The 26,354-nt window shown below is 40.6% G+C and overlaps 2 protein-coding genes and 1 long non-coding RNA gene across 9 annotated transcripts; 1 reads left to right on the forward strand and 2 right to left on the reverse strand.

The window, feature by feature from the left end:
• slc16a3 (solute carrier family 16 member 3) lies at positions 1 to 9,421 on the reverse strand. 5 transcript variants are annotated; one of them, XM_035533492.1, is made up of 7 exons: positions 9,391 to 9,421; positions 9,263 to 9,301; positions 8,415 to 8,495; positions 2,710 to 2,957; positions 2,295 to 2,438; positions 1,275 to 2,051; positions 1 to 1,159 (listed from the first exon to the last, which is right to left on the reverse strand). In XM_035533492.1, the coding sequence occupies exons 4-7, from the start codon at positions 2,930 to 2,932 to the stop codon at positions 735 to 737; spliced, it is 1,569 nt and encodes a 522-aa protein (XP_035389385.1). In that variant the 5' UTR covers positions 2,933 to 2,957; positions 8,415 to 8,495; positions 9,263 to 9,301; positions 9,391 to 9,421; the 3' UTR covers positions 1 to 734. The 5 variants fall into 5 exon arrangements, with proteins under 5 accessions (XP_035389385.1, XP_035389386.1, XP_035389387.1 ...); XM_035533493.1 differs by lacking the exons at positions 9,263 to 9,301; positions 9,391 to 9,421 and adding an exon at positions 5,383 to 5,434 and having other exon boundaries at positions 8,415 to 8,549; XM_035533494.1 differs by lacking the exons at positions 8,415 to 8,495; positions 9,263 to 9,301; positions 9,391 to 9,421 and adding exons at positions 5,383 to 5,434; positions 6,526 to 7,499.
• Positions 9,257 to 26,230, forward strand: LOC113568107 (coiled-coil domain-containing protein 57-like). 2 transcript variants are annotated; one of them, XM_035533489.1, is made up of 20 exons: positions 9,257 to 9,329; positions 10,254 to 10,709; positions 11,111 to 11,219; positions 11,998 to 12,099; positions 12,199 to 12,356; positions 12,442 to 12,516; positions 12,737 to 12,937; positions 13,642 to 13,800; positions 14,806 to 14,968; positions 15,237 to 15,362; positions 20,460 to 20,643; positions 20,848 to 21,039; positions 21,310 to 21,410; positions 22,236 to 22,436; positions 22,548 to 22,604; positions 22,789 to 23,008; positions 23,376 to 23,512; positions 23,846 to 23,974; positions 24,132 to 24,318; positions 25,612 to 26,230. In XM_035533489.1, exons 1-20 carry the CDS (start codon positions 9,298 to 9,300, stop codon positions 25,800 to 25,802), a joined length of 3,180 nt encoding a protein of 1,059 aa, XP_035389382.1. In that variant the 5' UTR covers positions 9,257 to 9,297; the 3' UTR covers positions 25,803 to 26,230. The 2 variants fall into 2 exon arrangements, with proteins under 2 accessions (XP_035389382.1, XP_035389383.1); XM_035533490.1 differs by lacking the exon at positions 9,257 to 9,329 and adding an exon at positions 9,569 to 9,654.
• LOC118242411 lies at positions 12,944 to 16,568 on the reverse strand. 2 transcript variants are annotated; one of them, XR_004776847.1, is made up of 3 exons: positions 16,522 to 16,568; positions 13,603 to 13,736; positions 12,944 to 13,099 (listed from the first exon to the last, which is right to left on the reverse strand). It is a non-coding gene; the product is annotated as an uncharacterized LOC118242411 (long non-coding RNA). The 2 variants fall into 2 exon arrangements; XR_004776846.1 differs by having other exon boundaries at positions 13,688 to 13,736; positions 16,522 to 16,554.
• Positions 26,231 to 26,354: the final 124 nt, after the last annotated feature.

A 26,354-nucleotide genomic window follows, 5' to 3' on the forward strand; every position in this document is an offset into this window, starting at 1 on the left:
TACAAGTTACACCTTTTATTTTGAGTTACTTAACATAAGACCAATGTTGAACTTTAGAACATGAACTATAACAATTTATATTTTTATGCTCGCACTCACTCAGGGCTAGTTCAACTACAATGTTCTACAGTTAGGTTAATGTACAATACACACAATATACAGTAGCCAATGCTACATGCAACAGAGAATCAAACATTATGTTCACAGACATACTGATGCCCTTTTGCTGTGAATGGTTACTGGCCAAAGACGTGGCTCCATTTCTAAAAGTGCCAGAGTTAATTCCTCTTAATCTCACTCCTGCACATTTAAGTAATCTGTGTAGCTCCATACATCTCCTCAGATCAACCTCGTACCTGCATACTGAGTATTTAAAAACGTGGCTTCCTCAACCTAGTGGATTTAAAATGGAGAATTACTACCATACAATCTGTTAAGTGGTTAACTTCTTTTCAAACTGCTTACCTGTGATCCTTCATATACTTAATTAGCTAGTCTTATTTATGTTGTTAGGGATATAGCCTTTTTTGTAACTGGTCAAGAGGATGAGATTTTGTTATTGTGTTACATATGATGGGATTGAGTATAGTAAGGTAATTAAGGGACCATAAAACATGGTTTCATCACAGTACAGTAAAGCTTACAACATTAAAGTACTAAACACACAAGACTGCAATATTCTTCCTTAATCAAGAACATCCTCAGTGCATGTTCAGTTTCTCATGGTAACATCATCACAGAGAAGATTCGGGTTCCACCACACATCCATTTGTTTTCGTTGCCTCTTTAGAGTCCTTCTGTGCAGGGTCCTTTGCACCCTCTTCGTCTTTGCTGCTCTCGGCTTTGTCTGGTTCCCCTGTGGACTTTTGTGGTTCCTCCACCTGCTTTCCTCTTGTTTGCTTGACACTTTGTTCTCCTACCTCCATATTCTCTGGCTGCCCTTCATCTCCATCCTGGTGCTCATCCCGAGGAACACTGTTGAGCTGCTCCATCTCAGCTTCTGTCACAGCCATCTCCATCTTGGCAGAAGGGTCAGGTTTCTGGGGCTTCCTGATGAAGATGATATTGCAGATGCACAGTACAAGAGCTGAGAGGACCACCTCACAGCCTGCCAGCAGGAAGACGTACATGTAGACCTTGGTGGCATCCAGTAGCCGCCCTGGAATCCAAAAAAAAAACAAAAAGAAAAACAACAATTTTAACTCAACGCTTTAAATGCTTTTATGGCTTTACTTAGAATACATCATACTGAGAAAAGATGTATAAACACTAACCTGCCCCAGGTGGCCCCACTAACACAGCAACGGCTTCTACCAGTAATACCAGACCGATGGCACTGGAGAATTTCTCTGTTCCCACAATTTCCATTAGCACTTCAAACTGCAAGGCGCCCACCATACCATAGGAAATACCAAAGAAGATGCAGAAAACTACCAGAGACGCATAGTCCTTTGACATGGAGCCTATAAGATCAGTGGTACCATTGAAGATCATGGCAAAACTAAAAAAGTAGACACAGCGTGGGCGTACCCACTTCAGTCCGGCAATAACGCCGCACGTGGGCCTGGCAAAAATATCAATGAAGCCAAGGATGGTGAGCAGAAGGGCAGACTTGGTATCCTCATTGCCCAGCTCTTTGGCATAGCTGACGACAAACACTGGTGGCACAAACAGACCCAACACCATAATAGCTGCTGCTATAGTGTAGATGAGAAATCCTCTGTCTTTAAAGACACTGAAGTCCAGCAGCTTACGCTTTGGTTTCTCGTCCTCCGTCTTTGGTGCTTCCTGGTCCTCCTCAGTCTTCTTCGGTGCCATCAAGGGCCTCATGAGGGCACCACATACGCAGCAGTTAAGGAGCATGCCTCCCAGGATGAGGAAACCACCGCGCCAGCCATACAAGTACTGAAGAGCTTGGCCCAGTGGAGACAAACAGCACAGTGCAACAGGGCTCCCAGCTGCCGCAAGCCCATTGGCTAGAGGCCTTTTCTCACTGAAGTATCGGTTCAGCATGATGAGGGAGGGCTGGAAGTTCAGCGCAAGACCCAAACCTGTAGTACATCACACATTATATGATGCATTTCTCCCAGGAAAAATAAAGCTCTGTCCATCTATACCTCTCTATCCATTACGAAGCCAATTTTAGATTGTATTATATGCTCAAGGGTGCTTATGGCCCACCAAGATGGCCTATTTTTGAAATTAGTTTCAAGGCTCCACAAAGTACACATGAATTGTATTAAATGCTAAGCTCACCAAAAAAATAATAAATAAGTGGGGGCAATGACTCTCACCAGTGATCACGCCTGTGCTTAGGTAGATGTGAATAATGTTGGTGGCGAAGGATGCCAAGATCATGCCGGCGGATGCAAAGAGGCCACCCACCATCATCACAGGACGACACCCAAAGCGATTTACTAAGACACTACACAGGGGCCCTGTAAGAATCAAATCACTGTTCATTTAAAATGTTATCTGTGAGTAATCTTATGAATAATATTCTAATAATACTGCAGCTGCAATGAAATAAAAATAAATAAACAACACACACACACACACACACACACACACACACACAACACACTTTTTATCAGGTCAAACAACATTCCCAGGATGAGGCTATATTACTGATGTATTGATTTAAAGAAATACTTCTCTAGTCCAGAATAAGCCCTCACGAATCCTTGCTCACTTATATCCAATTCTTACCTGAGCCGTAGAGCATTGCTAACAGAATAGAGGAGATCCAGGCCGTGTCACTGTAGCCCACACCGAATTCTCTGATCAGCTCCTTAAAGAAGACACTGACAGCCTTGGGGAAGGCATAGGAGAACCCAGTGATGACAAAACAGCCGAAGAGCACAGCCCAACCCCACCCGCCATCCGGGGCCTTCACACCGCTGGGTCCATCGTCCAGTGCAACGCCTCCCATGATGTTCTGTTCAGGTCACTAGGATCTGTTCCAAGAGAAAGAAAGAAACAAACACAGAGACAGAGAGAGAGTGAGAAAGTGAGTACACATGTTGGCATAACACACACAACTTAGGCTTTACTAATTAATGGACAAGTAAAGAAGTCTATACTTATTTTATACTGTTATTTCATCTTTTGAGTAGACACAAAAGCAAACTCTTCATGTGAAAAGAGAAATGGGTCTGTTTCTGTTAGGAAAACATTGACATTTACTGAACAAATGATTAGTATGTGAGAGAAAATGTAGAGCGAAAGCTTTTTTTTTTCTTTTGCCTTTTAAATAACAGAGGGATTAAGGTCACCTGTCACGGTCCGATCGGCACCCAGCCCGCAGGACACACACCACAATCACACACACGACCACTTCCTCAAGCCCATTCTGCGTGTTATTGCATCCAATTATGCACACCTGTCCCTTGTTGAATCTCTGCGTATTTAAACCCACAGGACGACACCTTTAGCGCTTCGCATTCGCATCCTAAATGGCTGTTCTTCTGGTTCCGGCTCGTTGGCGCGTTTTTTATTTTATTTTATTTTATTTATTTATTTTTTTCCGCGTTTGTTCCTGATTTACCGGCTGTCTCCCTTTGTTCGTTCGCTAGTGTCAAAGGCCTTTTCAAGCTGCACTCTGGCTTCGTTCTCTCCAGACAAAATGTCACACCACCAAAAACAGAACCTCGTAGACAATCCGATGACGTATTGAAGTGTAATTTTGGCTATGTTCGAAATAGCCTACTACATACTGTGTACTTAATATTGCACTCAGGATATGCTGCATACTGGTCCCCGTAGAAGTATGCAGTATTGTATCCAGTATGCGACAAACACAAACCAAACTACGAGGTTACGTGAATGTATGGAGGTTCTGTCACTTGGGAAAAACATTCCGCCACCGCTGCCCGACAGAAGTTCGCTCTGGTCGCGTACTGGCATATCTGGCGAAAGCAGATATCTGGGTAGTTTTACCTACTGGTACCCATAACGATTTGGGGCCCAATCAGAACGCGAGTAGTGTGTAGTAGGTCATGCCAGACAAAACCATTGCCCACCTTTGTAACCTGCCAATAATCTCTCCACTAATGTATAACCTGCCACCGTCGTACAATAGGCTACACTGGTAGCCGTGCTTGTGACCCATAAACTCAGTTAGGAAGCATTTTGTCCTTAATCTGTTTTAAATAATTTACAAATTCAAAAATACTGTTTTTGTTCTCCATGTTGAATGTGTGGCAAACAAAATATTTCAACACTTTGTTATTGCTAGTACTTTGACAGTTTTACATTATTATAGCAGTGTGTACATTATCTACACAGTGTGTAGATTGGTTTATGTCCCTAACTCCCTGAAGTACAAACAGTTGGTGAAATACCCTATAGTACAGCCTTCAGCAGAGAACATCAAAGTCTTTATACTGGTGTGGATTCTGCTACATGGCCATGCACATTGCTTAGGCAGTGTTTCAAATGGTGTCAGAGGCCCCTGTCGCATGGCTATGGTTGGCTGTGCCCCCAAGAGCTAAATGTCACGTGCATAAAATAATCAATACACCATTAGCAAACTACAAGCATTGTCTCTCTGCGTATTGTAATTTTTCGCTTGTGTTCTGTCTATTTGCATCTTAGAAATAATGTGGAAGCACAATAAACAGTCAGTCTGTTCATTCCCAGTAACATCTGCAGTCATCAACTGAAATTCTTGACCTGCTTCTATGTGGAGCCAGCAAGGGAGTGTGGCCCGAGAGTTTCACTTCCCGTTATCTATTATGAATGAATCCAAAGGTGCCAAAGCTCTATTTCCCCCATCTGGAACTCAGACAGGAAGGTGCCAGTAATCAAGTGACCACTGAGCTTTTGTTCAGTCCCCATGTCTGTGGTATCCAACTGCATATCAACACTGCAATCTATAACATTTAGCCACTTTGCAAAAGAGATTCCCTTGTGTTCGATTTAATGTAACCTGCCCCAAATCACCACACCTGAAGTGGCTTTTCTTTCACAACTCTGGTGTATTCTAGGGTCAATGTCTTTAATAGCACACTGCATGCTATAAATCAGCTGTGTTTGAGGCCACATACAATAGGTCCTGTAACCCTTATATCACTACTGTTACTAGACTTATGTTAAAATTGGCACCTTCCTGTCTGAGTTCCAGTTAGGTTTGCTTTTTGTATAGTAAAACAGAAAGCCGTTAGCCTTTTCTCTGCCCAACTGTGCAATGCAGGGAGTGCACTGACATGTAATTTATTTTACAGCAGTGAATAAATTTTCCTGTGTTATCACTGCTCAGAAACAGATGCTGGAATAAGCTGTTCCCACCTGGACAACATCAGGGAAATGGCACAGTTGTTCTTCCTTTAATCGTTATTATTATTACATAGATTTTTTGCTTTTTAATTTAGATTAACTTACTAGTGTTGATCCAGTGTGTGATCCAGCACGTAACAGTAAGTCTTGTCCCCTCCTATAGTTTTAATCAAGTGCAAATAATGTTGTCATTTTAAGACCACAATAATGATGTAAATAATTATTATTTTTTTATTTGGAATTTGTATTTGTTATATAATATTTATAAGGAATATAATATTTGTAAATATCATTTTCCTAAAGATGCAAGAAAGAACATACAATGTACATCAGATGGTTAAATCAGCCTCACAATGTTTCCTAATGATCAAGACAATCATGCTGAAGGTGGAATCATGACTTTACAAGTGATACCCAAACAATCCCCACCACTGTGACCACACCGCTACTAGATATAAATGCACAATGAGTCATGTTCCCAAAGCTTCAGTTCAACCAATCCCTAAATTACATTCAGTATGCAGAATAAAGCATTCTACGAGTAATCATATAAATATTCCACAATGTGTAGGTATATAGTAAGTATGATGGATTGTTAAAAAAACTTTTAGAGAGTAAAAGAAATGCTTAGTTCTCAGATTTTATATATATATATATATATATATATATATATATATATATATATATATATATATATATATATATAGAGTCACTTTTTGTCAAGGTATTAAAACATTGAGCAGTGCATTGAGCAGTGTTTTATCTCTATTGAACTTTCTGTTACATATGCCATTCTTAGCAAGCATTAATATTTGTTGAGTGTTTCTGTATTCAGTAAAAATGCATTCTTAATTCTTGGGTGTTAAGTCAAATATATAATTGGATGGGAAAAAAAGCACATGGATATAATAGGTTCAACTCTATAAGAGATGCACGACTGTTCCCTAAGATTGAAAGTTGAAGGGAACACATAACTGTGAGATCACTGGTTTACACAGAGTCTGTGGTAAACATCCTGAATTAGAACACCTTTTGTGTAATTTCCCCTTAAACAACGGAGCAAACTTGTGATCTTCAACTAGAGCCAGACCAACACAGCACAACTATACTATGCGTTGTAAAAAAAGTCCTTTCCAGTGTAAATCATATAAATTACATTACCAATGATTCCCATAGGTTAACACATACCAACACAGTAGAAAACGAGCGGAAGAAATTCAAACCATTAGCGTGCGTTAGACAACGTACCCAGTACCCAGCTGCTCCTAGGTGTCTGTCCACATGTAAGAGGAACTCTCATCATCCCTCAATCTCATGTGGGAGTTCTGGAGGCGGGCATGTGGTGGCACACCACTGGATAAACCCTCTTAACCCCTCCCTCCGCACTGCTAAAACCTTAGTCATAAATTAGGACCATGACATTTCCTAAGATATGTTCCTTTGAGCAAGATAACTAATTCCATAATTATAAAACAGTCATTGTTCTTGAACTAATTCTGCATTCTCTAGGAAATTCTCTAGTTATTTATTGGACTGGTGAGGTGTTAAAGATGTTATTTTACATCTTGAATATGTGTGTTTATATGTTCATGTGTGCACATGCATGCACGTATGTGTGTGTGGTTGGGGGAATGTCTCACCATTCATGAACACTGCAACTGTCTGGGAAAATGGTGATGTTGGTCCAACCTGATGTTATTATTCTCACAGTTTAAAAAAAAAAGTCCAGATTTGTGTGTATTGTAATATCACCAGAAAAAAATGTTGCGTGATATCAGCCTACCTATTATTATACAAGCTGTCTATGAATACTGACAGGGCAGTGTTGTGTAAGCTCAAATACTTCAGAGGTTGTCACACTGGCCCACAGCCTCAAGAGTCGGCCATTTCAGCATGACAGTCGTACACTATAGCCCAAGCAGCAAATGCAGTGCCTTTCACCGTTTTTGATTAAGCAGTTACAGTTAGCTGTTTCGATTTTTCACACTTTGAGGGTATCTGGGTAATAAATATTTCGTTATTGAAATCAAATTTGACTTTAAAACCATAGAAATACCAGAAGTATGTATGTAGACTACAACTTTCCGTGACGAGATTAAGGCGGACCTGTACGATTACCCTGACCTACATACCCCGCCAAACACTTCTATTTTTCTTGACGCTATTCTCATCTTAAAATAGCATACGTGATGTATGTCCATGACAGAGGTTGTTGCTGATATTTTCCAATTGTTTCCCTGGAGCAGAGCAGTGGCATGGCACCACATTCAACAGCTATCAGAACAGCTGCAGAAAATTGCTTTTGCATTATGATGCTCGACAAGAGCGCGTATTTTGTCCCCAGAGGTCCAGCGTGTGATCCAACAGATCAGATAGAGAATACGTCAGATCTGATATGTAAATGATAAAGGGAATATAAGACTTTGCTCCGTTTATAATAGCGAGAACATCTGTGATTGACGTATCTAGCTATTCCGACATACAGAAACTCCGTATACTATACGTGACAGCCTACTTGACTGCATAGGATGTCCTCTAGTCATGTCAATAAAGTTCGCCTAGGGAATCTTGTCTTAATATGCGCTATCTTGTAATGAACGCAATTCTGTTCGCTTTAAACTACATTTCTTTCTGAAAATTATCATTTATTATTATTATTATTATTATTATTATTATTATTATTATTATTATTATTATCGGCTGAATAGTACTGCCTCAGCAGTAAGTAGCTTTATCTTTGAACATGTCATCCGCTTAATTACACTGTTGCCATTAATATCGTCGGTGTATCGATTATCTCTATATAGCATTTCGCTATATAAACACAGTCCTACGTGTGACCTTTCAAAATTCAAAAGAGACTGGTAACCAGCTATATTCCTAATCAGAGACTTTATACATCAGAGGTTTTATAAAGACACGGCACAGATAGATTTGTAGTAGAAACGTTTCGTAGTGCTAATATATAAGGTCGCGACTCCTTGGACATCTCATTCGAAGGACCTGTTACTGCTTACCAGCCTAAATGTGATGTCAAATGCTTATCGTATTCAGCGTGGACGCAAGATTTTATGCCAGAACTGTACTTTACAGCTTATACACACGGATCTTGAAATATTGGCAGTTATCTTACATACCTTATTGATGCTTGCTCTGTTAAAGTCTTTCTCTGATGCCGTTTTAGTATCACAACCATTACTCGTCCTTCGTCCCCCTCTCTGTAATGATACGTCAGTGGGATTCCGGTGAGTCTGTGGAGTGTCTCTTTTCAACTAAATGTAGGGGAGGTGGACGTGCAGGATGTGGATGTGCTCTCTCTCTCTCTCTCTCTCTCTCTCTCTCTCTCTCTCTCTCTCTCTCTCTCTCTCTCTCTCTCTCTCTCTCTCTCTCTCTCTCTCTCTCTCTCTCTCTCTCTCTCTCTCATAGGCACACCCCGATGCTCTTCTACAAATACCACGCTCTACAAGGATTTAAGAGGATTTACTATCTTGTACAGATAGTTTGTTAAGATAATCTGTATCTTGCATAAACTTTGCTCTCTAATGTACTGGGCACAGTGTCTCAGACTCTGGTACTAGTCCTCTGGTACTATTCCCTTGCGATTAAAACACAGATCAAATACTCAGTAATCACATCAGATAAGATTGATCATTTTACTTTTAATGTGGGTGGCTTGATATACTAGTGATTATTGCGTTTAGAATACTTTGTTAGGTTGATGATAATGTGCCAGTGCCCATGTGTTAGCTGGACAAGTATGTAATGCATTATTTAAAAGCTGTTAAAGACTGCTGTACACATTCAAAAGATAGGCCTACGTGACTCCGGGCAGGTGCAGACCAGTTCTCAGTATTCTCTTACACACTGGCCTTTGTGCTTGCTGTGTAGCACTATTAGCACGCAGCCTCAGGAAGCACATCCCTCATAGCATTTAATGCAGTATGAGACAGGATGTCATACATTGGAGGAAAATGTAGAATACTACCGTATCCTAATGAGAATACGCTGTATCCTAAAGAGATGCCTTCAGATCATTTCACAGTTTTGTTCAGGTAAGTATGAGGGCAGTTTCATTAATATCACCACCATTTTTTAAAGTTAGAAGCAACGCACAGCACTTATCTTGTCGAAGAATGTGCATTTTGAAAACTATACAATGATTTCTATAAGTAGGCTAAATAACACAATCTAATAAAGTAGCTACTACTACTGTTATACTCACACACCCCGTTGAAGTTACGGGAACCCCTCTTAACAAAACGTTTTACCCGGACCCTTCGACGTAACTCCACCGGGCTGAGGTTTCCATAGAAACAAAATTCGTGGCGTATTCACAGATATGTGGTTAGCTAGCTAGCTAGCTAGCTATAATGAATGGTACGATATCCTGCTCAGCACGTCGCCTTTTACTGCGCATTATAATTCTTTTACACAATGTAAAATGCATGTGCTAACTAACTCTCTTGTATTCAAATAATAATACGTGCTTCCCAACGCTAGCAGCCTTGGAAACAAGGACACTAGCGTTAGACAGCTGGTGCCTGATATGCTTGTATGTAGTCTTCGCGAGGAAAATAAGAGAATATATAAATGCTGTTTATACGCTGTTCTGCTTTTTATGTAGGTTTTCTTGCCGAATATGTTGTTATCTGTGAACCAATGTTAGCTAGATAGCTATGTTGTTTTTTCAGGTATGCTAGCTAGCTAGTTTACCATATATGCTGTGAATGTTCCAGCCGCACTCGCCATAGTACACGATCTTTGAGCTGGAAGCCCAAGACCTCAGATAATGAATGATAGGTGTTGATCTCAGGGCTAAGCACAGAGGCACCACTACCCACTGACCATAGTTCACTGGATTTGTCCCTTATATTTGAACAACTATAGGGTGTTAATGCTATATGTGAATAAAGATTATTATTTAACCCTATAATCTTTTGGCAAGTTTCTCACTTAATAACTTACTGTCTTTTCAGATTTTCCTGTCCCTGCAGTATTAGCCATGCCCTGGCATTCAGCCATTCACTCATAACCATGCAGGACTGCAGGGACCTTGAGGCCCAGATGGCCTGTAAAGAGAAGGAGTGGAAGGAACTTCAGGCACTGCACGTTCAGCGGCTGGAGACCGCGCTGGCCACAGCCACAGGCCAGCTGTCCACTGAGAGGGAGCGCTACTTCTGCTTGCGGGATGACTTCCAGCACAACCTGCTTGTGCTGGAGGAGCGGGACAGAGAGCTGGAGTGTTATGATGCTATGGCTGCCCGTATCCAGACTGACAACAGCGCCCAGCAGGAGGAGCTGAGTGAGCTAAGGATACAGGTGGCTAAACTGCACGATGCCCTGGCAGAGGAGAGGAGAAAGAATGAAGATCTGCAGGCTCAGCATCAGAGGAGAGGGGTAGAACACCGGCTGCAGCTGGAAAGAGTGCAGAGGTGAGGAATGGTTTGGTGTCTTAAGGCTACTGAACTTTGATAACAATTATCTGATAACCGTACATTACATGAATCGCTAATTATTAATTGATAACTTTTAATAAAACTAAGTGGATCAGAAGTAAGCATTCATAGCTTTGTATGGTGCTTGACATGAAAGAGTGCTGTGATGAATAAGGAAATGTTAAAGAATCTCAGACATTTTCATTGACAGTTTTCTTGCATTCGTGTACCTGCATACTTGCATACACTAAGTATTGTATATGCCATATCTACATCTTGAATTATACAGTCCTCTTTACCTATGATTAAAATGGTCAGTTGTATTATCTGTCACATGATGGTTTTGTCGTGTGTAGATATGCACACCCAATTCAATAGTATTTGCTCTTGTTATGCAGTGTGAAGGAGAATGAGATTCAGGGCCTCAGGGAGGAGAATGAGACACTGAAACGAGATCTGCAACGGCGAATCCAAGAGTCTGATGGGGAACTGGCACTGCAGAAACAGGTCCATGTTCAGCCAAATGTGATAGCCCTGTGTTGGTCAAATCAAGAATAGCAATTGTATTGTTCTTTGTTTCACTGCACTTTGCCTTTGACATTTTCTCTTGGTAACTGCTGCCTACTGAACCCTTGAGCATGCTGGTCATATTGTGGCTACTGTAGCTAACCCTAACCCTAGTCCAGAAAAAGAATGAGTACTTTTTGGTAGAATAGACTTTATAGTCTAATTTTTTTTTTTTTAATTTCCTCAAAGTACGCCTTCTTATTCAGAACTTTGAATTCTCCCTACCTGCTCTATATATTGGCCACATCATAATATCAAAGTGATTTTAATTACGGAATTGTTGCCTTACTGCACAAGCTCAAAAAATTGGTAAAATGTTGGCAGAGCTTCACATGTTTAGCATCACTTCACATAGTGTTGATTTATTTAGTTTTCATGTTTAATCATTTCCGCATGAATCACTTAGGCCATAACTTGATATTTTTAAAACCTTCTTGGAAATATATGTACAAGTAGATTGGTTGACTGTATGACAGAGTGGATGTTCAGGGAAACGTAATATTAACAGATATGACTCAGCTCAGTGTGTTTAATATGGAATCCACACTCATTTGACATAATCTGATTGGCAGTGAGCATGTGTGTGAGCAGCTTTTTTCCATTTGTAAAGAAAGAGATGACAGTGCATGTACAAACTGGTTTCCAGTGTATAGCTCTGGGTGAAGCTGCAGTGATTTGAAAAAGGGCATGACTTGTTGAATAATATCATTTCTGATAGGAACTGATGGCAGAATTCGACAGTGAGATGAGAAAGCGGGAGCATGAGTTCAATCTGAGACTAGATGAGATGCGTAACTTTGTGCTGTCTCACGAGCTCCAGGTACATGTAACAAAACCTTTATCCGATTTCTTATTTATGTATTTATTTATTATTGTGCTTAAAAGACCAAATCATTGTAAGTGATTGGCGAATGAACAGGCGAGGCTCCTGAACAAAGAGCTGGAGGTTCATGCCAAAGCACACAGCCAGGCTAGCAAGGCCTTGCAGGTGTCTGAGCAGCTCTATCAGCAAGCTCAGAAAGATATCCTGCACAGAGAGTGGGAGCTCAGCAACACCACTGCGCTCAAAGACTCCAGGTATGCACAGCATCTAGCACATGTGCACGCTGCCCTACGCTTGCTTCAAGGGGGTTCTCACCCACTGACACGCATGGTCTTGTAGGATAAACGAGCTTGAGGAGAAACTGAATCAAATGGAAGCCAAGCATAAAAAAGAAGAAGATGGGAACAACAGGAAGTAAGGCTATTAATCTGCAAAAGGTTCATGTTTTTTATTTTTAAGTATTTTAAAGAAAAATAATACATGTGAAAAAAAAGAACAAAACAAAAGGCCACATTCACTCACTCTGTGGTCATGAAGTACATATAGAGCTATAAATATAAATAGCTAGTGCACTTGAGGGCAAGCATGTTTGGCTGCAGAGAGGTGGTGAGCAGTGTTGTGGTGTGGTTTGCAGGCATGCAGAGTTGGAGCGCAGGGCTCGGGAGAGAGAGGCCACTCTGAGGGCCATGCAGGAGGCCCATGCCTCTGACATACGTGAGGAGAGGAGGAGGACTGCAGAAGTCCAGAGCCAGCTGGACAGCTTGCTCCTGCAGCAGCAGAGGAGAGAGGAGAGCCACGCGGACGAGCTCCAAAACAGAGAGCAGAAGATACAGGAGTAAATTCCTGCTACACCCTCACCAACAAACGCACGTCCATTTAATACGTCTGCTCATGTGAAATAATGTTTACAGCCAAACAAATATCCCTCTGTCCCAATAATGATGAGTGATGAATCCAAACCCATTGCTGTTCCAAAGTAGTTAGATTTGCAGCTTGTCTAGAGAAAAGAAAGAGAAATTAGAAATAGAATTCATTTCTTATTCTCCAATACCTCTCATTGGCGTGGCTCTGTACTGTATTTCACGTGCTGTCTTAAGAGCTACGATGTGCTTTTGACTTATTTGTCCGCTTTTGTTTTCAAAAGGCTGGTAAAGAGCTTCAAATTGGCCATTGATGAGGGATTTGCTGCTTGTGTGGGATGTACTGCATCGCTAATAAGCACTTGTTGTTTTCTGTGACTCAAGATAGATTGGCAGGGAGAGGGTGGGTGTCTCTGAGCATGGCTTGACTTGTAATTCAAGCCCGTAAGAAACAAACTGTTTTTGATTGTTTGTTAAATGTTTTTGAGATGCACCTTTGGCCCAGTCAGTATTATTAATGTCCTGCATTGTCACTCATCTAATTAGATGTTTACAGCCTGTGGAAATGAGGGGAAAACTAAAATTAAGCTTTCAACATGAATTGTGATTACAATAGCATGAGAGGAAATGTTTAATCTACCTCATTATAATAATTTAAAAATCTTTTGGTGATTTAAAGGCTGTCCGCAGAGCTGAAAAAGATGCAGGCTGCCTGGGATGCTTACATCACACAGGTCTCCAAAGAGACGGTTGCCAAGGACACAGCGCTGCTCTCTGCAGGGGAGAAAGAGGCCAAAGTGAGAGCAGACCTACAGAAGTGTAAAGAGGATTTGGAGAGGTGAGAGGTTGTCCAGAGGGACCCAGATTCATTAATCAGTCACACATTTTATGTTGAATTAAAACCTGCTGAAAAGCTCATATTGATGTCATACTTAAATTTGTTTAAAGATCCAGGGAGCGTACATTTCTTAAAGTGGGTGGTCTTTATGATGTGTAAAGCCTACATAAGCTCTGTTCTCACACACTGTTCCAGCTCTCACCCTCTTTGAATCTGAGCAACTCAGCTAGTGAGTAAAGTCTATCTTGGAAGCTGAAGTGTTAGCCAAATGTGCAGTATATCTTTGGAAATGTTCTTCCAGGAGTGCATGCATAGCTGTGCAGTCAAACTGAAACACCAATTATAAGGTTAGTATATGTGGATCAATATAATGTAGATTTTATAATGGTGTAACAGATTTTATACAGATCTAAATTTGAATTTAGACATTTGCACATTTATGGTCTCACACAAAGCAGGCAATTCTAATGACAACAAGTATCCCTCTTGTTGAATCCTAATTCCAAACATATTAAACCACATTAGATCAGGCTAGACTAACAGGAATCCCAAAGGTAGTCAGTGCCAGGCTCAGTTATTTTGCAGTGAAGTCTGTGTAATATTTCACTGTCCAATGAGCTAGCTCTTAGTGTCTCAGCCTGGTACAGGCACTAGATAATAGGTGGAGACGGACTGGTAGATTTTATGTTTCACATCAGGATAAAATTAAAAGCTACCAATCCGTCAACACCTATTATCTAGTGTCTAGACTTCAGAATTACTTGCATCAGTTTCCTCATTGGAACATGTGCAGTGGTATTGTTTTACAATGTGCAGTTGTACTGCCCAGTTCTCTCTTTTTGCAACATTATATTGAGCTCCATTTGAATAGTGTAGCAGGCTGTTAATCAATCATACTTGTTGGAATATTAGGACCATGCTCAACCTCTTCACAGCTAGGAATGACGAGCCAATTAGGTTGCTTTTTGAGCATTTTTTATGACATTTCTGCTATGCGTGGGTCAGGTACAAGCAGCAGTTGACCGCTGGCGTTCAGAGGGAGCAGGCTCTGGAACAGAAATGCGTGCAGCTGGAGCTGGACTGGGAGCGGCGCTGTGAAGAAGCACGTGCTGAACACTACCTCAAGAGCGAGGAGCTCATCCAGGGTCTGACCCAGGCCAGAGACCAGGTGAGCAAACACACACTCCAGTGGAGGCTAAGATAAACATGCAGGCTTGCAAGTCAGTGGGGTGCCAAGATGAGGATTACTGCAGCCAGATTAATTGGTTAGATCATATAAAGGTTTATGTAAAGTAATTGATCCATGACTGCTTTCATACTTTTCATATGAATGGAAATATTTTGGAATTATTGGTTTATTACAATAGAATTATTCCATATGAATTCTAATGATCTGGGTAGTTAAATGTGTATGAGAGCTGGATGTGTGTCCTCAGGTGCGTGCTGAACTGAGAGAGAAGGAGCAGGAACTGCAGGAGACTGGCGCTCTGTTGAAGAGTGTGACCATAGAGAGAGCCCAGGCTCTGTCTGGGGCTCGGTGTGCCCCGAGCACCACTTCTCAGGTTAGACCATGAAAAGACACCACGAAAGCATACACACCTCTACTAATTTTTGACCAATTCTTACAAACCACCATTCTTGTCAAATGAGATCACTAAACTTTATAGGCATATATTCTTTTTAAATTATATATATTTTTATTGCTTTGGAAAAATGTTTTTTTTTAAAGAGTACATGTAGGTATTTTGGCATAACTTTGCATTTAAATATTATGTCTGTACGCTTGTTAGTAAATGAAGACAAAAACTAGGGGCTTGGTCCTGAACCCATCTAGAGCACCTATTTCACCTGCCTGAAGTGATGATCCCCGTGACATCACCCTCTCTCCTTCAGGGAGTAGCAAACACTGCCTTCGCCCTCGGGGAGGGCACACCTGTGCTTCACCCCTTCTGTGGGTGCTTCGTGCTCCAACCCTTCATCATCCAGGGTCACGCCCATATCCCTCACTGGGGTTCACACACTGGGGCTTTATACCATCCCCCTAACAGCGCCGGTGTGTTCCTTAAACGTGAGCGCGTTCCCGATGGCCTCTGTAGCGCCATGTCACTTCTGACACCTATTGTGGCGAAGGCAGAGGGCAGAAACCCCACCCAGGTCTCAAACCCAGGTCCTGCATGCGATAAATATGTCCTGACCACCAGACCCGAGAGCCTGGCATAGCAGCCAGAGCACCCATTTCAGCTGCCTGAAGTGACACCCCCCGTTACAACACCCTCTCTTCTTTCGGGGGTGATAGTTTTGTCACCACATCCTTAATTCACTGTTTAAGGTTGCTTAAGATCTTGTACTTAAGATCGCTGTACTGTACTGTACTGTACTTAAGATCGCTGTACCCCTTAGGATCGCTGTACTAGTAACACTACACAACTTGCTATCTTGTAATCGGGAATCTTGAAGTCGTGGCTGCTTCCACAATACACGACTTATCGGCGAGAGGAGATAACACACTACAAGATGTTTCACCGTCCATCGAGTCTGTATGTCCTCCTATGAGGACAAAACTATTTTTTATTACAAAAACACAAATGACACAGAGAGTGACATGATACCCTGCACATGTTGGATTAAAGTAAAGTAATATAACTACTATATTACTTATAGTATTATAAGTAATATAAATACTACATTTTTAGTGTAGAATCTATATAGATAGATACATACATACTAGCTCCTCCGTCTGTCCCCCTTTCATTGATATTTTGATATAACTTGGCTACAAGTTATATATGCAAGGATTCTGATGTTGTACAACTCCTCCCCCTCCCTCCATATCTTGCGTTGTCATTGGTTGTACAGGTTTTGGACTCGCCGACAGGTCCAGATATTTAGCATGCTATCCTGATAGAAAACATACAATCGTGTCGTGTGAACTCAGCATTAGACTGTGTTTTACTCTGCTCTGAGATTCATCACTGGTCACTGTAACGACACTTATCTTTGCATACTTTATGATAAGATTGGGTGATCTTCTCTGGTAGAGCTCCAGGCAGCACCCAGACCTCTGTTTATTTTCAAGGCTCTCAGCAGTCTGACTTTACATGGTTTCTATATGTAAACAAATGCTCAAAATAAGTCTAGAGACTGGCTAACCTTCCAGTCGCTGAGAGTCTGTACTGATTCGGTAAAATCAGATCTTATAGTGCCCAGTGAGCTGGAATGTGTAACTAGGAGCTCTGAAGCCCTGTTAGCTCGTCTCACTTGATCATTGCACATTACATTTTTTATCTCCCCCCAGTATGTACTTGGATTCTACCAGATTTTAGTTTACTTTTTTGTTTATTTGACTTATTAATTTAGTAATTAATTATTTGCTTATTTAGCTGAGATTTTAGTTGCACTGGATTTTATTATATTTGTTTGTAGATGATTTTAGCTGATAGTTTAATTAGATTTTTTATTTATTTTAATATAATTTTATTCTCCTCTTCTTGTTTCTGTTAAAGAGAAACTATATTAAGTTAAATACTAGAAATTCAAACCAAGGCACTCTTCCATGCTGTACACATTTCCTTTATTTTTATGGAAATTCTTTTTTAGGATAGTAAAAAAAGATTTTGTGTGTGTGTGTGTGTGTGTGTGTGTGTGTGTGTGTGTGTGGGTGTGTGGGTGTGTGACTGGGCCATATCAGAGAAATCTATCCACACGTAGCAGCCATTGGCTTCATCCGGGTTGTAGTATCTCAAACATGAAAGGTGTATTTAAGCCTTCTGACCAACTAGTGACAATCATTTGAGTTGTCTTCACAGCTAATTGCCAGATGGACAGGCACTCCTACAAAGCAAGACATTTTATCTTAATAATAAAAGAACACAGAAAAGAAAAAGAATAAGTCCAACGCCAACACCACCACCACCACCAAACAAACACAAAGACATCTAAAAAATCTAGTTTAATTTGCAGCACACAGCATTCATTTGTATATGGTTTACAAAAGAAGGCAATATACAATATAGTTTGTAAATCTTGTAATACCTTTACTGTGTGGATTTGCCTTATAAGCAGTTTAAAACATGTTTGAGTACAGTATGTAAGAATGTCTTGTTGTGAACTACCTTTTCCTGTATATTTGTAATTTTCTGTAAGTCACTGACTGCCTTGCTCAACATTTCAAATGTGGTTTACCCTCAGTGTACTCCAAACAAAAGGTTGAATCTAATTTGAACGTTATCAGAGAATGAAATGATGATCAGAGCAATTTCAACAAGTTAGAAATCATGCCATCAAATATGCCAGTATACCCATTTACATAAAAAAGATGTCAATAGATTTCTGTACAGTCAGTAAAATTTTACTTACTGCTGCTAAAAATAACACATCCTTGACCACAGGAATGCCTGTTACTAGAACTATTCTGAGTGATGCCAGACACATTTAGCAAAGGTCAGACAGAGCTCTGACTGATATCATATCTCCACTGCCAGCTGCTTTATAGGTTGTTTATTATGCAACATTTTAAGAGTCTTTAAATAGCATGTCAGCAAGAGATGCTTTGACACCAAGAGAATGTGGCTTTGAAAGTTCACAGTGACTTTTGTGAATATGCTTGAGGAAAGGTTGTATCCAATGATACAACCAACCATTAATTTAGAGCAGCCTAAATTGACAAGCTGCACCTGTGCAACAGTAGCCTTTACCAAATGTATCAATCCAAACATGCATCTGAATGTGATCTGGGTTTCCTGAATCATGCTTCGTACTCCACTGTAGTGCTCTGAGTAAGGTTACACACTCACACTGGATAGTGAAACAGTCTGAAAAAAGACACTGGGAAAGAAACACTGAAAGGTGGCTGATTTATTGAACTGACTGGGTAGAGGTCAAAAACGGCAACAAGTGGGGCTTTGAAAATAGAGGTGTGTGAGGTGCATGCTATTCCCATAATAGACAAGGACACACCCCATTAAATCTGAAAAGTAGTGGGGGTTGGGGGCGCAAATGGCTCAAATAAAGCACTTTTCATTACCAGTGTCCTTTTGTAAGATTATTACAGTGCTTGTCTAATAACCTTTCTTTTCATTCTTGAAAATGTAATTGTTCCTCGTGTTAGCATTTTCTAGTGGTTGTATTTGTTATTGTTCATAGATAGTTTTGAGTTTGGAAGTTCCTGGATATTACAGCATGTGAGATAATAGGCATGTCATATCTCAAACTAAAATGATGTGATTTGTGGGCTGCAGTAAAATTAGTCTGGTGTCTTCTTCTCTGTAGATTTCCTTAATCATTTTCTGCTTGTTTGCTATGCTGTAGAAATATTTTTTGCAATGCTTTCATAACACACAGACACTACCCAGGCAAGGCTGTTCCTCAAAACTCAGAGCAACAAAGGGACTTGTGTGTGAAACCAAAGAGGGTCAAACCATCTGTCTGAAGTAGTCACAGTGTTCACTGGCTGAGACTGGAGTGAAGGTACACCAGTCAATGATATCAAGAGGTCTGCATACAGCTGGTATTTATGGGAGAATGGCTATTAAGAAGCCATTACTGAAAAGAAAAAGAAAAAAAAAAACATCAAAGCATGTGTGAAGTTTCTCAGAAAGTATCAGAGTGACCCAGCTAAAAGTGGGATACGGTTTTGTGGTCAGTCCAAAACAATATGTGTGGGAAAAAATCGGAACACCAGCCATTGAACAACAAAACCACGCAGTCAAGGTCACTTGAAAACATACATAAAGTTCAAAATGAACTTTATCTAAAGACTTTAATATCGCTTGCTTTGTTGCTTAGATGTCAGACAAATAGAACATAGGCAGGCAACTGGCAACATTTGTAAAAGTCTAAGATGAGGGCACTCCAAATAACTGAGTGATATGTTGAAACGTGGTATTAGTGTTAATTTCCTGTGTTTTTTTGTTTGTTTGTTTGTTTTTGTTATTCCTTTATATTGTTATTATGTTCTGGGACATTTCCATGTTACAGTGAATAAGAATAATTACAAACTGGAAGACAGTTGGAAAACATTACTGGTCAGAAGATTATAATGTGTAACTGCAATAGTATGTCAAGAAGCCTATAATACTCAAAATAACATTGGTGTTTCTCCATCTAGTGGCAGCTAATCAATCAGCATGCTCAGACTGGTTAAAGCCACACTGACCGTTTTATTAGGAACACCCACCTTGAATTTTTGCTTACTGTCTGACATGGTAGTAGAACATTAGTGTGAGTTAAGTTTATATTAGTGTATCAGGATGTTTGTTTGATGGATTTTAAATCCACTGCTGGATTTAGAGTGGTCCATCACACAAACATCTAGCTAGCAAATGGAAACTAAGCGTTTCTACTAAACCTTTTTTACTGAATGATTTTTGCCAGTTTTGAATCACTATGCAGGTATCTCCAGCACATGGCAATTATCAGACTGTGAGGTTGCTTAGTTCTCTATAGAACAACTAACCAAGTGCTGTCTCACTTTGCAAGGAACTAAACTATACTTGCGATGTGAGAAGATGGTCAGTGAGAAGATGGTCAGTTGTGGCACAGACAACTTTCAGATGACTGCGGCACCTTGGGCTCTTAGCCAGTTGAGCCACTTGGGAGCCCTGTGTGCAGTTTTTAACAATCTCACTGTAGGACTCTGATGCAGTTTTTTCCACCCTCAGGCAGGTGGCGTAGCAAGTCACAGTTTCCCCTCAGAGGAGATCCAGCGCCTCCAGCAGGAGAACAGCAGCCTAAGGGAAGTGGTGGCTGAGATGAGGAGACAAATGGAGAGTCTCAGTAGACACGTTCCCCCAGCTCAGAGCCCCAGCATGACTCAGCACATTGAGTCAGCAACCTGCACCGCTGGTACTTGCCCTCACACCTCTCAAATTAGGGCTAGCTATTCTATGGCAAGATTTATGTTTAACAGTAATAATTCCTAAAGTTAATGATACTTATTAACAGATACCGCACAGATACAAAACTTTTCACCGCTGAAATTCTTTGAAAATGGCAAGGTTGTAGAAAGATTTCTTTTATTATTTTATATGGGTTAATGCTTTATTTCAGGAACTGCAGAATATAACCAGGCTCTGGAGGAAGAACTAAAAAACTTGAAGGCTAAATGCAGACACCTTGAACAGCAATTAGAAGAGGCCTGTAAAACAACTATTCCAAGGGCCACTGTTGCGTCTGTACTCCCTGTTTCCCCTGACAACGCCTACCTTCAAAACCACATCAGATCACTTAATGAGACCATAGGTAATTTCCCTAAGTCACAGCATAGGCAGGTATTGTTGTTCACCCACTGAATATATATGTAATTTAAATACTGTGACTATTTCAGTAAATATGACTGAAATGTTACATGGCATCACATCACAGCCTATCATGTTATAATTCATTATGACTTTTAAATATTCTCTTCCATAACAGTTAGTGAGTTAGTGATCAATGGTCACATGGCTCTGAGAGCCAAACTGGATATAGCTGCGAGTCTGCACTAACACACGCACTGATCTTTTTTGTCAGGTGGACTGCGAACTGAGAAAGTAGCCTCTGCTGCTGCTCTGAAGAAACAGGAAGTTAGGCTGGCCCATCTGGAATCCACGGTGGCTCAGCTGACACAGCGGGTACTATAACCAGGATGAGAAATTAATTTGAATATGACTGCAAGATATATCCCTTCCTATCTTCCAATTTAATTAACATTCTTTAGAATTTGGTCCAAAAGCACACCTCTCAAAATGTTCGTGTGACCTAGGAAGATGCTAAGTAACAAGTGCCTATCCCACTTAGCCCCACATCATGTTACAACTTGGTAATGTTATACCAAAAAAGGCAGTGTAGAAAGTTCACTTTATCATCAGTGATGAGCATGGGACTGTTAATAAACACATGACTTGGGCTTTCAGGACTGTAAAGAAAATTGTCCCCACTCACAGAATCTTTGCGTCCCTCCATGTGTTGTGAACTGAATGAAAGCAGATAAAATGAAAACTGAACCTTGAAGAAACTAATGATACTGGTGCCTAATATCAGCTTCAGACCATCAATGTTATTTTCAGCAGACTCATACTCAGCACTCTTAAACTGAACACTCTAATATTTCCACCTCCTAGGGTTTATTGCTTGCTCTCACCGTGTAGTTGTTACTATTGTGTTATTCTGCACTTTGTGAGCTTTAAAAATGGAATGGATATGCTGTGATGAAATGTGTTTCACTGCTTTATTTTCTGTCTGCTTATTAGAACTCCTAGAATGGATACAGATGAAGTAACATTAGTCTGGGTTACTTTTCAGCCCAGGTTTGATTTCTATAGATTCCAAGACAGATTCTGAGAGTACAACTGACCACATTCACATTGGCTGGAGGAAGAAACTACTGGTATCCTGTGTGGGGGAGGAAACACCAAATTTTGAATCAAAAGTGATTGCTGTCTTATGTCTTCTCCCAGTGTCACTCAAATCAAATGGAAAAGGAGACCCTGCACTTGGAACTAGCCAATCAAAAGAGAGGAGCAGCAGCTGAAGAGGCAAGACTGAAGCAAAAATTGGCTGATACAGAGATGCAATTGGAGGAGGTGAGGAGAGAGGCAGAAGAGTACCAGAAAGGGAGCCTTCTCCATAATCTGGAAACAGTTGCCCTTGGCAACCAGGTGACTATAATATATAACATTAATCATGTCAGTATTATTAATATACAATCTTAGAATTCTCAGATTTTCTAAGGTGAGCATGGATTATTTAAACATAGTACCTTTGTGCAGGTGTCTGCACTGAAACTGGACATTGCAAGCAGGAGAGAGCCTATCGTCCTTGAGCAGGTAACAGTTCAATTGGAACCCTTGGGGAGTGGTTGGAACTAAAAACTAAAAGTTTGTTATAAATAATGTTAATATAATAGAAACTGATCCATTGATTACCAGTGTCAGTCAACTCAGTTAATTGTAATACCAGCCAAGTTGTTTTATCTTTGCTAACTATGTTCAGTCATGTTGCTTATTCTAGAGTGACATGCTAAAGCAGCTTCAGGAGGAGAATCTCAGTCTGAGGCAGCAGCTTCTGTTCCGGGCCTCTGGCATAGAGGGCGCTGTTGGCGATACCAACCTGCTCCGGTCCAAACTCAGACAGGCAGCTCGCTGGATCTCTCGCCTCAGCCAGGACAAACGACAGCTCATTGAGATGGGTAACAGGCTGCGGGCTCAGTTGGCAGAGATAGGCCTGGATGGTGAGTGTTTCGCTTTATCTCTCTCTCTTCCCCCCCAACACTGAAAAAAAGTAATGCGTCTTTGTTTCATTTTACTTCATTTTTAGATTAGTACAGAGTGAAAAAGACCATATATGCTTCACAAGAAAACCAAACACTGTGTCTTACCTGAAAACCCTCCGGTTTCCACTTTTTAAAGAAATGTCTGTATAACTCTAATCTTAACCCACATTGTATTACTCAAAAGAGTGACATAGAATCACATTTCTTATACAGCTTTGTGATGTGATTTATTTAAATTTTTTTACTAATGCTTTGAGTTTTGCAGTACCTTGTAGCCCACCTTGCTTCTCTGTTATTCTGAATTCGTTTTTGGGTCTTTTGTCAGATGCGCGTCATTGTGAAGCAGGTCCCAGGCCTTGCGTCAGCCTCTTGGAGAAACAGTCCTCCAGAGCTGAGGGTGAAGCCCAGTCACAGAGCCGCCTGTCCGCGCTGGAACAGCTTCAGTATAAACTTACTACTCAGGTGCTCCAGCTACAATGATGCGCGCTAGAGCTTAACTCAAATCTTGTAGTTGGCAGAGAGAACACGGCTTCCTTATCAGCTTATTGTGTCAAGGAACATGGTTTCTTAACTGGTTTAGCCATACTTCTGATGCAATGCTGTTATCAGTAAGGCCACTAGAGAGTGCCAGAACAAAGTTTATTGAACCGTCCTGTTTGATTATTAGAGTCATTATAAAATCCAGTAAATAAACCTCGAAATACAGTAAATTATGGACACATTGGCCTAGGTTGAGGAGTTTGTTTTATTTTAACCCTTCAACACCCCAACTTCCCCTCCCACCCCTTCCCCTAGGAGCTACAATATGCACAGAGGGATCAGAGTAAGAAAAACACTATTATAGTGCGTCCCCATTTCTCTGGGAGTGAGAGTGGGGACAAAGATGGAACTACCAACCCTTGGGACCTGCCAACGAGGGACCAGGTATTCCAATTAAGCGTGCATATTTTCTCACAGTTAAACATGGTTACATAAGCTGGACAGTCCACCACACAATTCTTTCATCACGAAGCATCTCCCTCCAAAGCCTGGTTTCTCTGACAGAACATTTTTGTCCCTTTCTTTCCCTTCTCTCTTCTAGTATTCAGGCTTTAAAGAGAATACTCCGCCCGTGCTGCCCCAGTGTGAGGCTCCAGGGCACACAGCTAGCTCTCCTCACTCCCTGCTGTCATTAGTGGCCACCGATGGGTCACTGCAGGACGTCTGGCAGATGCTGGAGCGCGGCTGGAGCCCCACGGTACTCACCTCCAGCGATGGCGACAACAGAGGTGCAGTCACAAAAAAAGCATAAATTTACTTTAATTAATGCTCATAAGAATTCCTAAGAATATATATGTAAGTTTTTTGCTGACCAAAGCTTAATTGCTGCATTTTTAAAATGTGTGTATATATATAGATAGATAGATAGATAGATAGATAGATAGATAGATAGATAGATAGATAGATAGATAGATAGATAGATAATTAAAGGGGACTGCATAAAAATTAAACAGAATCTGAAATTTGAGAGTTTGTTATGATTACTCATATGATGGCCAATCTATTATTTCAGATAAACGTAATTCAGTATTCATACAAATAAGCATTAAAATAAGCAATTATTAATTGTGTCTAGGCAAATATCCAAAATGTATCACTGATGTTAAAAAAGGATATTATGAGCAATCATTCAAGGCCAAATGGCAGAGTTTGCTCAATCTGTGGCATTGCACTGGATGGACCAGCGAACATTTACCAATCAGAACTCTGTCACCACCTTTCCCACAATAATAATGTCATGCTACTGGATACTGATATGGAATATACCCTGTCATCCAGGAGAGACACATGCAACCTAGGAGCCCGAGACCAAGGTTTAATATGGCTTGAGATTCAGTATCTCTGTGACCTGTAGAGTGAGTGTGCACGTGGTATTCACGTTTGCCTATATTTCAACACACTGTCATATCAGTTTCACGACTCGACACCCTGTTCAGGCATTTGCATCATCTGTGTCGCTTTGTGCTATCTTGGCAAAGAGATGGGTAGTCTGGACACAGAGCGTTGACTGATATCAGTGTGTCTGGTACCGGCTATCCCTGTCCCAGCTCAAATAAATCTGCAACTATGCAACCAGCTTACCAGTTTAGTGCCGACACTGTCTTCTGACAACTAAAAGTTTTCAGGTATTCCTAAGTGATCCATTTCTTACTATGAGCTATTTCTTACTGTGGGTTCTCAATTATTTAATCTGGCCTCATCCTAATTGGAAAGAAATGTTTCTTTAAATGTATCTGCCTTTAAATATGAGGCAATGTGGGGCAACATCAGTAGCAGGTCTCAAAATTCAGAGCTTGAGGACGTTATATATGGGGAACCCAGAGCTCCAGGCAAAGTCCCTAAATGAAGGCTTGGCATGACTCTAACAAGGTTCATAACTGGTTCATAGGCTCTGTGAATCAAGCAATAAAATTTGCAGGGCAAATTTTAGTTTGATAGCATGTAGAGCTCCACAGAACTGCATGTTTATATGACTTTGTCATGTTGCCCCTGGGTTGCTAAAATATCAGTTTTATATGCAGATGAGGTTGCTGCATCAGACAGACTACAAGGCACAAGTGTCCCGTATCGTGCATCACCAGTCAAAGTTCAGGGCTTGAAAGCACTGGTCCAGGAAAGAAAGAAACCCACCAGGATTACATCTGAACCAGGCAAAAAGACAAGGCCTGCTGGCAAAGTGGTCAAGATTCGAAATTACAACATTAAAGACTGATAAAAAAAAAGTTTAAAAAAAGAAAAAATAAGTTGTGCCATTGAACTTACAACTATTTGCTACTCAAGAATTCATGCTTTCCTCTTGATCCTAAAGTACAGTGTGGAAGAAGATTTTACTTATTTACCTGCTTTGAATGCCTTTTGGCATTGCATTCTGTTAAAAGAAACTATTTGGCAAACATTTCATTTATTAATAACCTTTTAGTTTAGAGATGAAAGTCTATGGATACTTATGAATGTGTAGTTTTCTTTTCTATGAAAATGTTACACCTAAGAGCACAAACACTGTTTAGATGATGCCCAATAGGTAAATGTAAATAGTTTGTAAGGCGGGAGCGGGAGGTAAATAGCCATCTATTCATTTGAAATACGGATAACAGATTCCTTCGTACAGAATTAAAATATATGATCCATGTATGTCAAAGTAAAAAAAAACTCAGAATACAATAGAATATTTTATTCTCACTACGTATATATTGCTGTTCTGATTTTTTTACGATGTCTATGTAAAACAAGGTGTCTTGCGCTTTTGAACTGAAGTTACCTCTAA

This window comes from Electrophorus electricus, chromosome 14, assembly GCF_013358815.1.
Source record: "Electrophorus electricus isolate fEleEle1 chromosome 14, fEleEle1.pri, whole genome shotgun sequence".
NCBI lineage: Eukaryota > Metazoa > Chordata > Actinopteri > Gymnotiformes > Gymnotidae > Electrophorus > Electrophorus electricus.

Bases quoted from the DNA above. Each gene is read 5' to 3' on its own strand.
- LOC113568107 (XM_035533489.1), top strand. From the start codon at position 9,298: ATGCCTTCAGATCATTTCACAGTTTTGTTCAG. The intron at 10,710-11,110 runs GTGAGGAATGGT...CTTGTTATGCAG, and splicing joins CAGCTGGAAAGAGTGCAGAG to TGTGAAGGAGAATGAGATTC. The intron at 12,938-13,641 runs GTAAATTCCTGC...GGTGATTTAAAG, and splicing joins AGAGAGCAGAAGATACAGGA to GCTGTCCGCAGAGCTGAAAA.
- slc16a3 (XM_035533492.1), bottom strand. From the start codon at position 2,932: ATGGGAGGCGTTGCACTGGACGATGGACCCAGCGGTGTGAAGGCCCCG. The intron at 2,439-2,709 runs GTAAGAATTGGA...TGATTCTTACAG, and splicing joins AGCAATGCTCTACGGCTCAG to GGCCCCTGTGTAGTGTCTTA. The intron at 1,160-1,274 runs GTTAGTGTTTAT...TTTGGATTCCAG, and splicing joins AGTGGGGCCACCTGGGGCAG to GGCGGCTACTGGATGCCACC.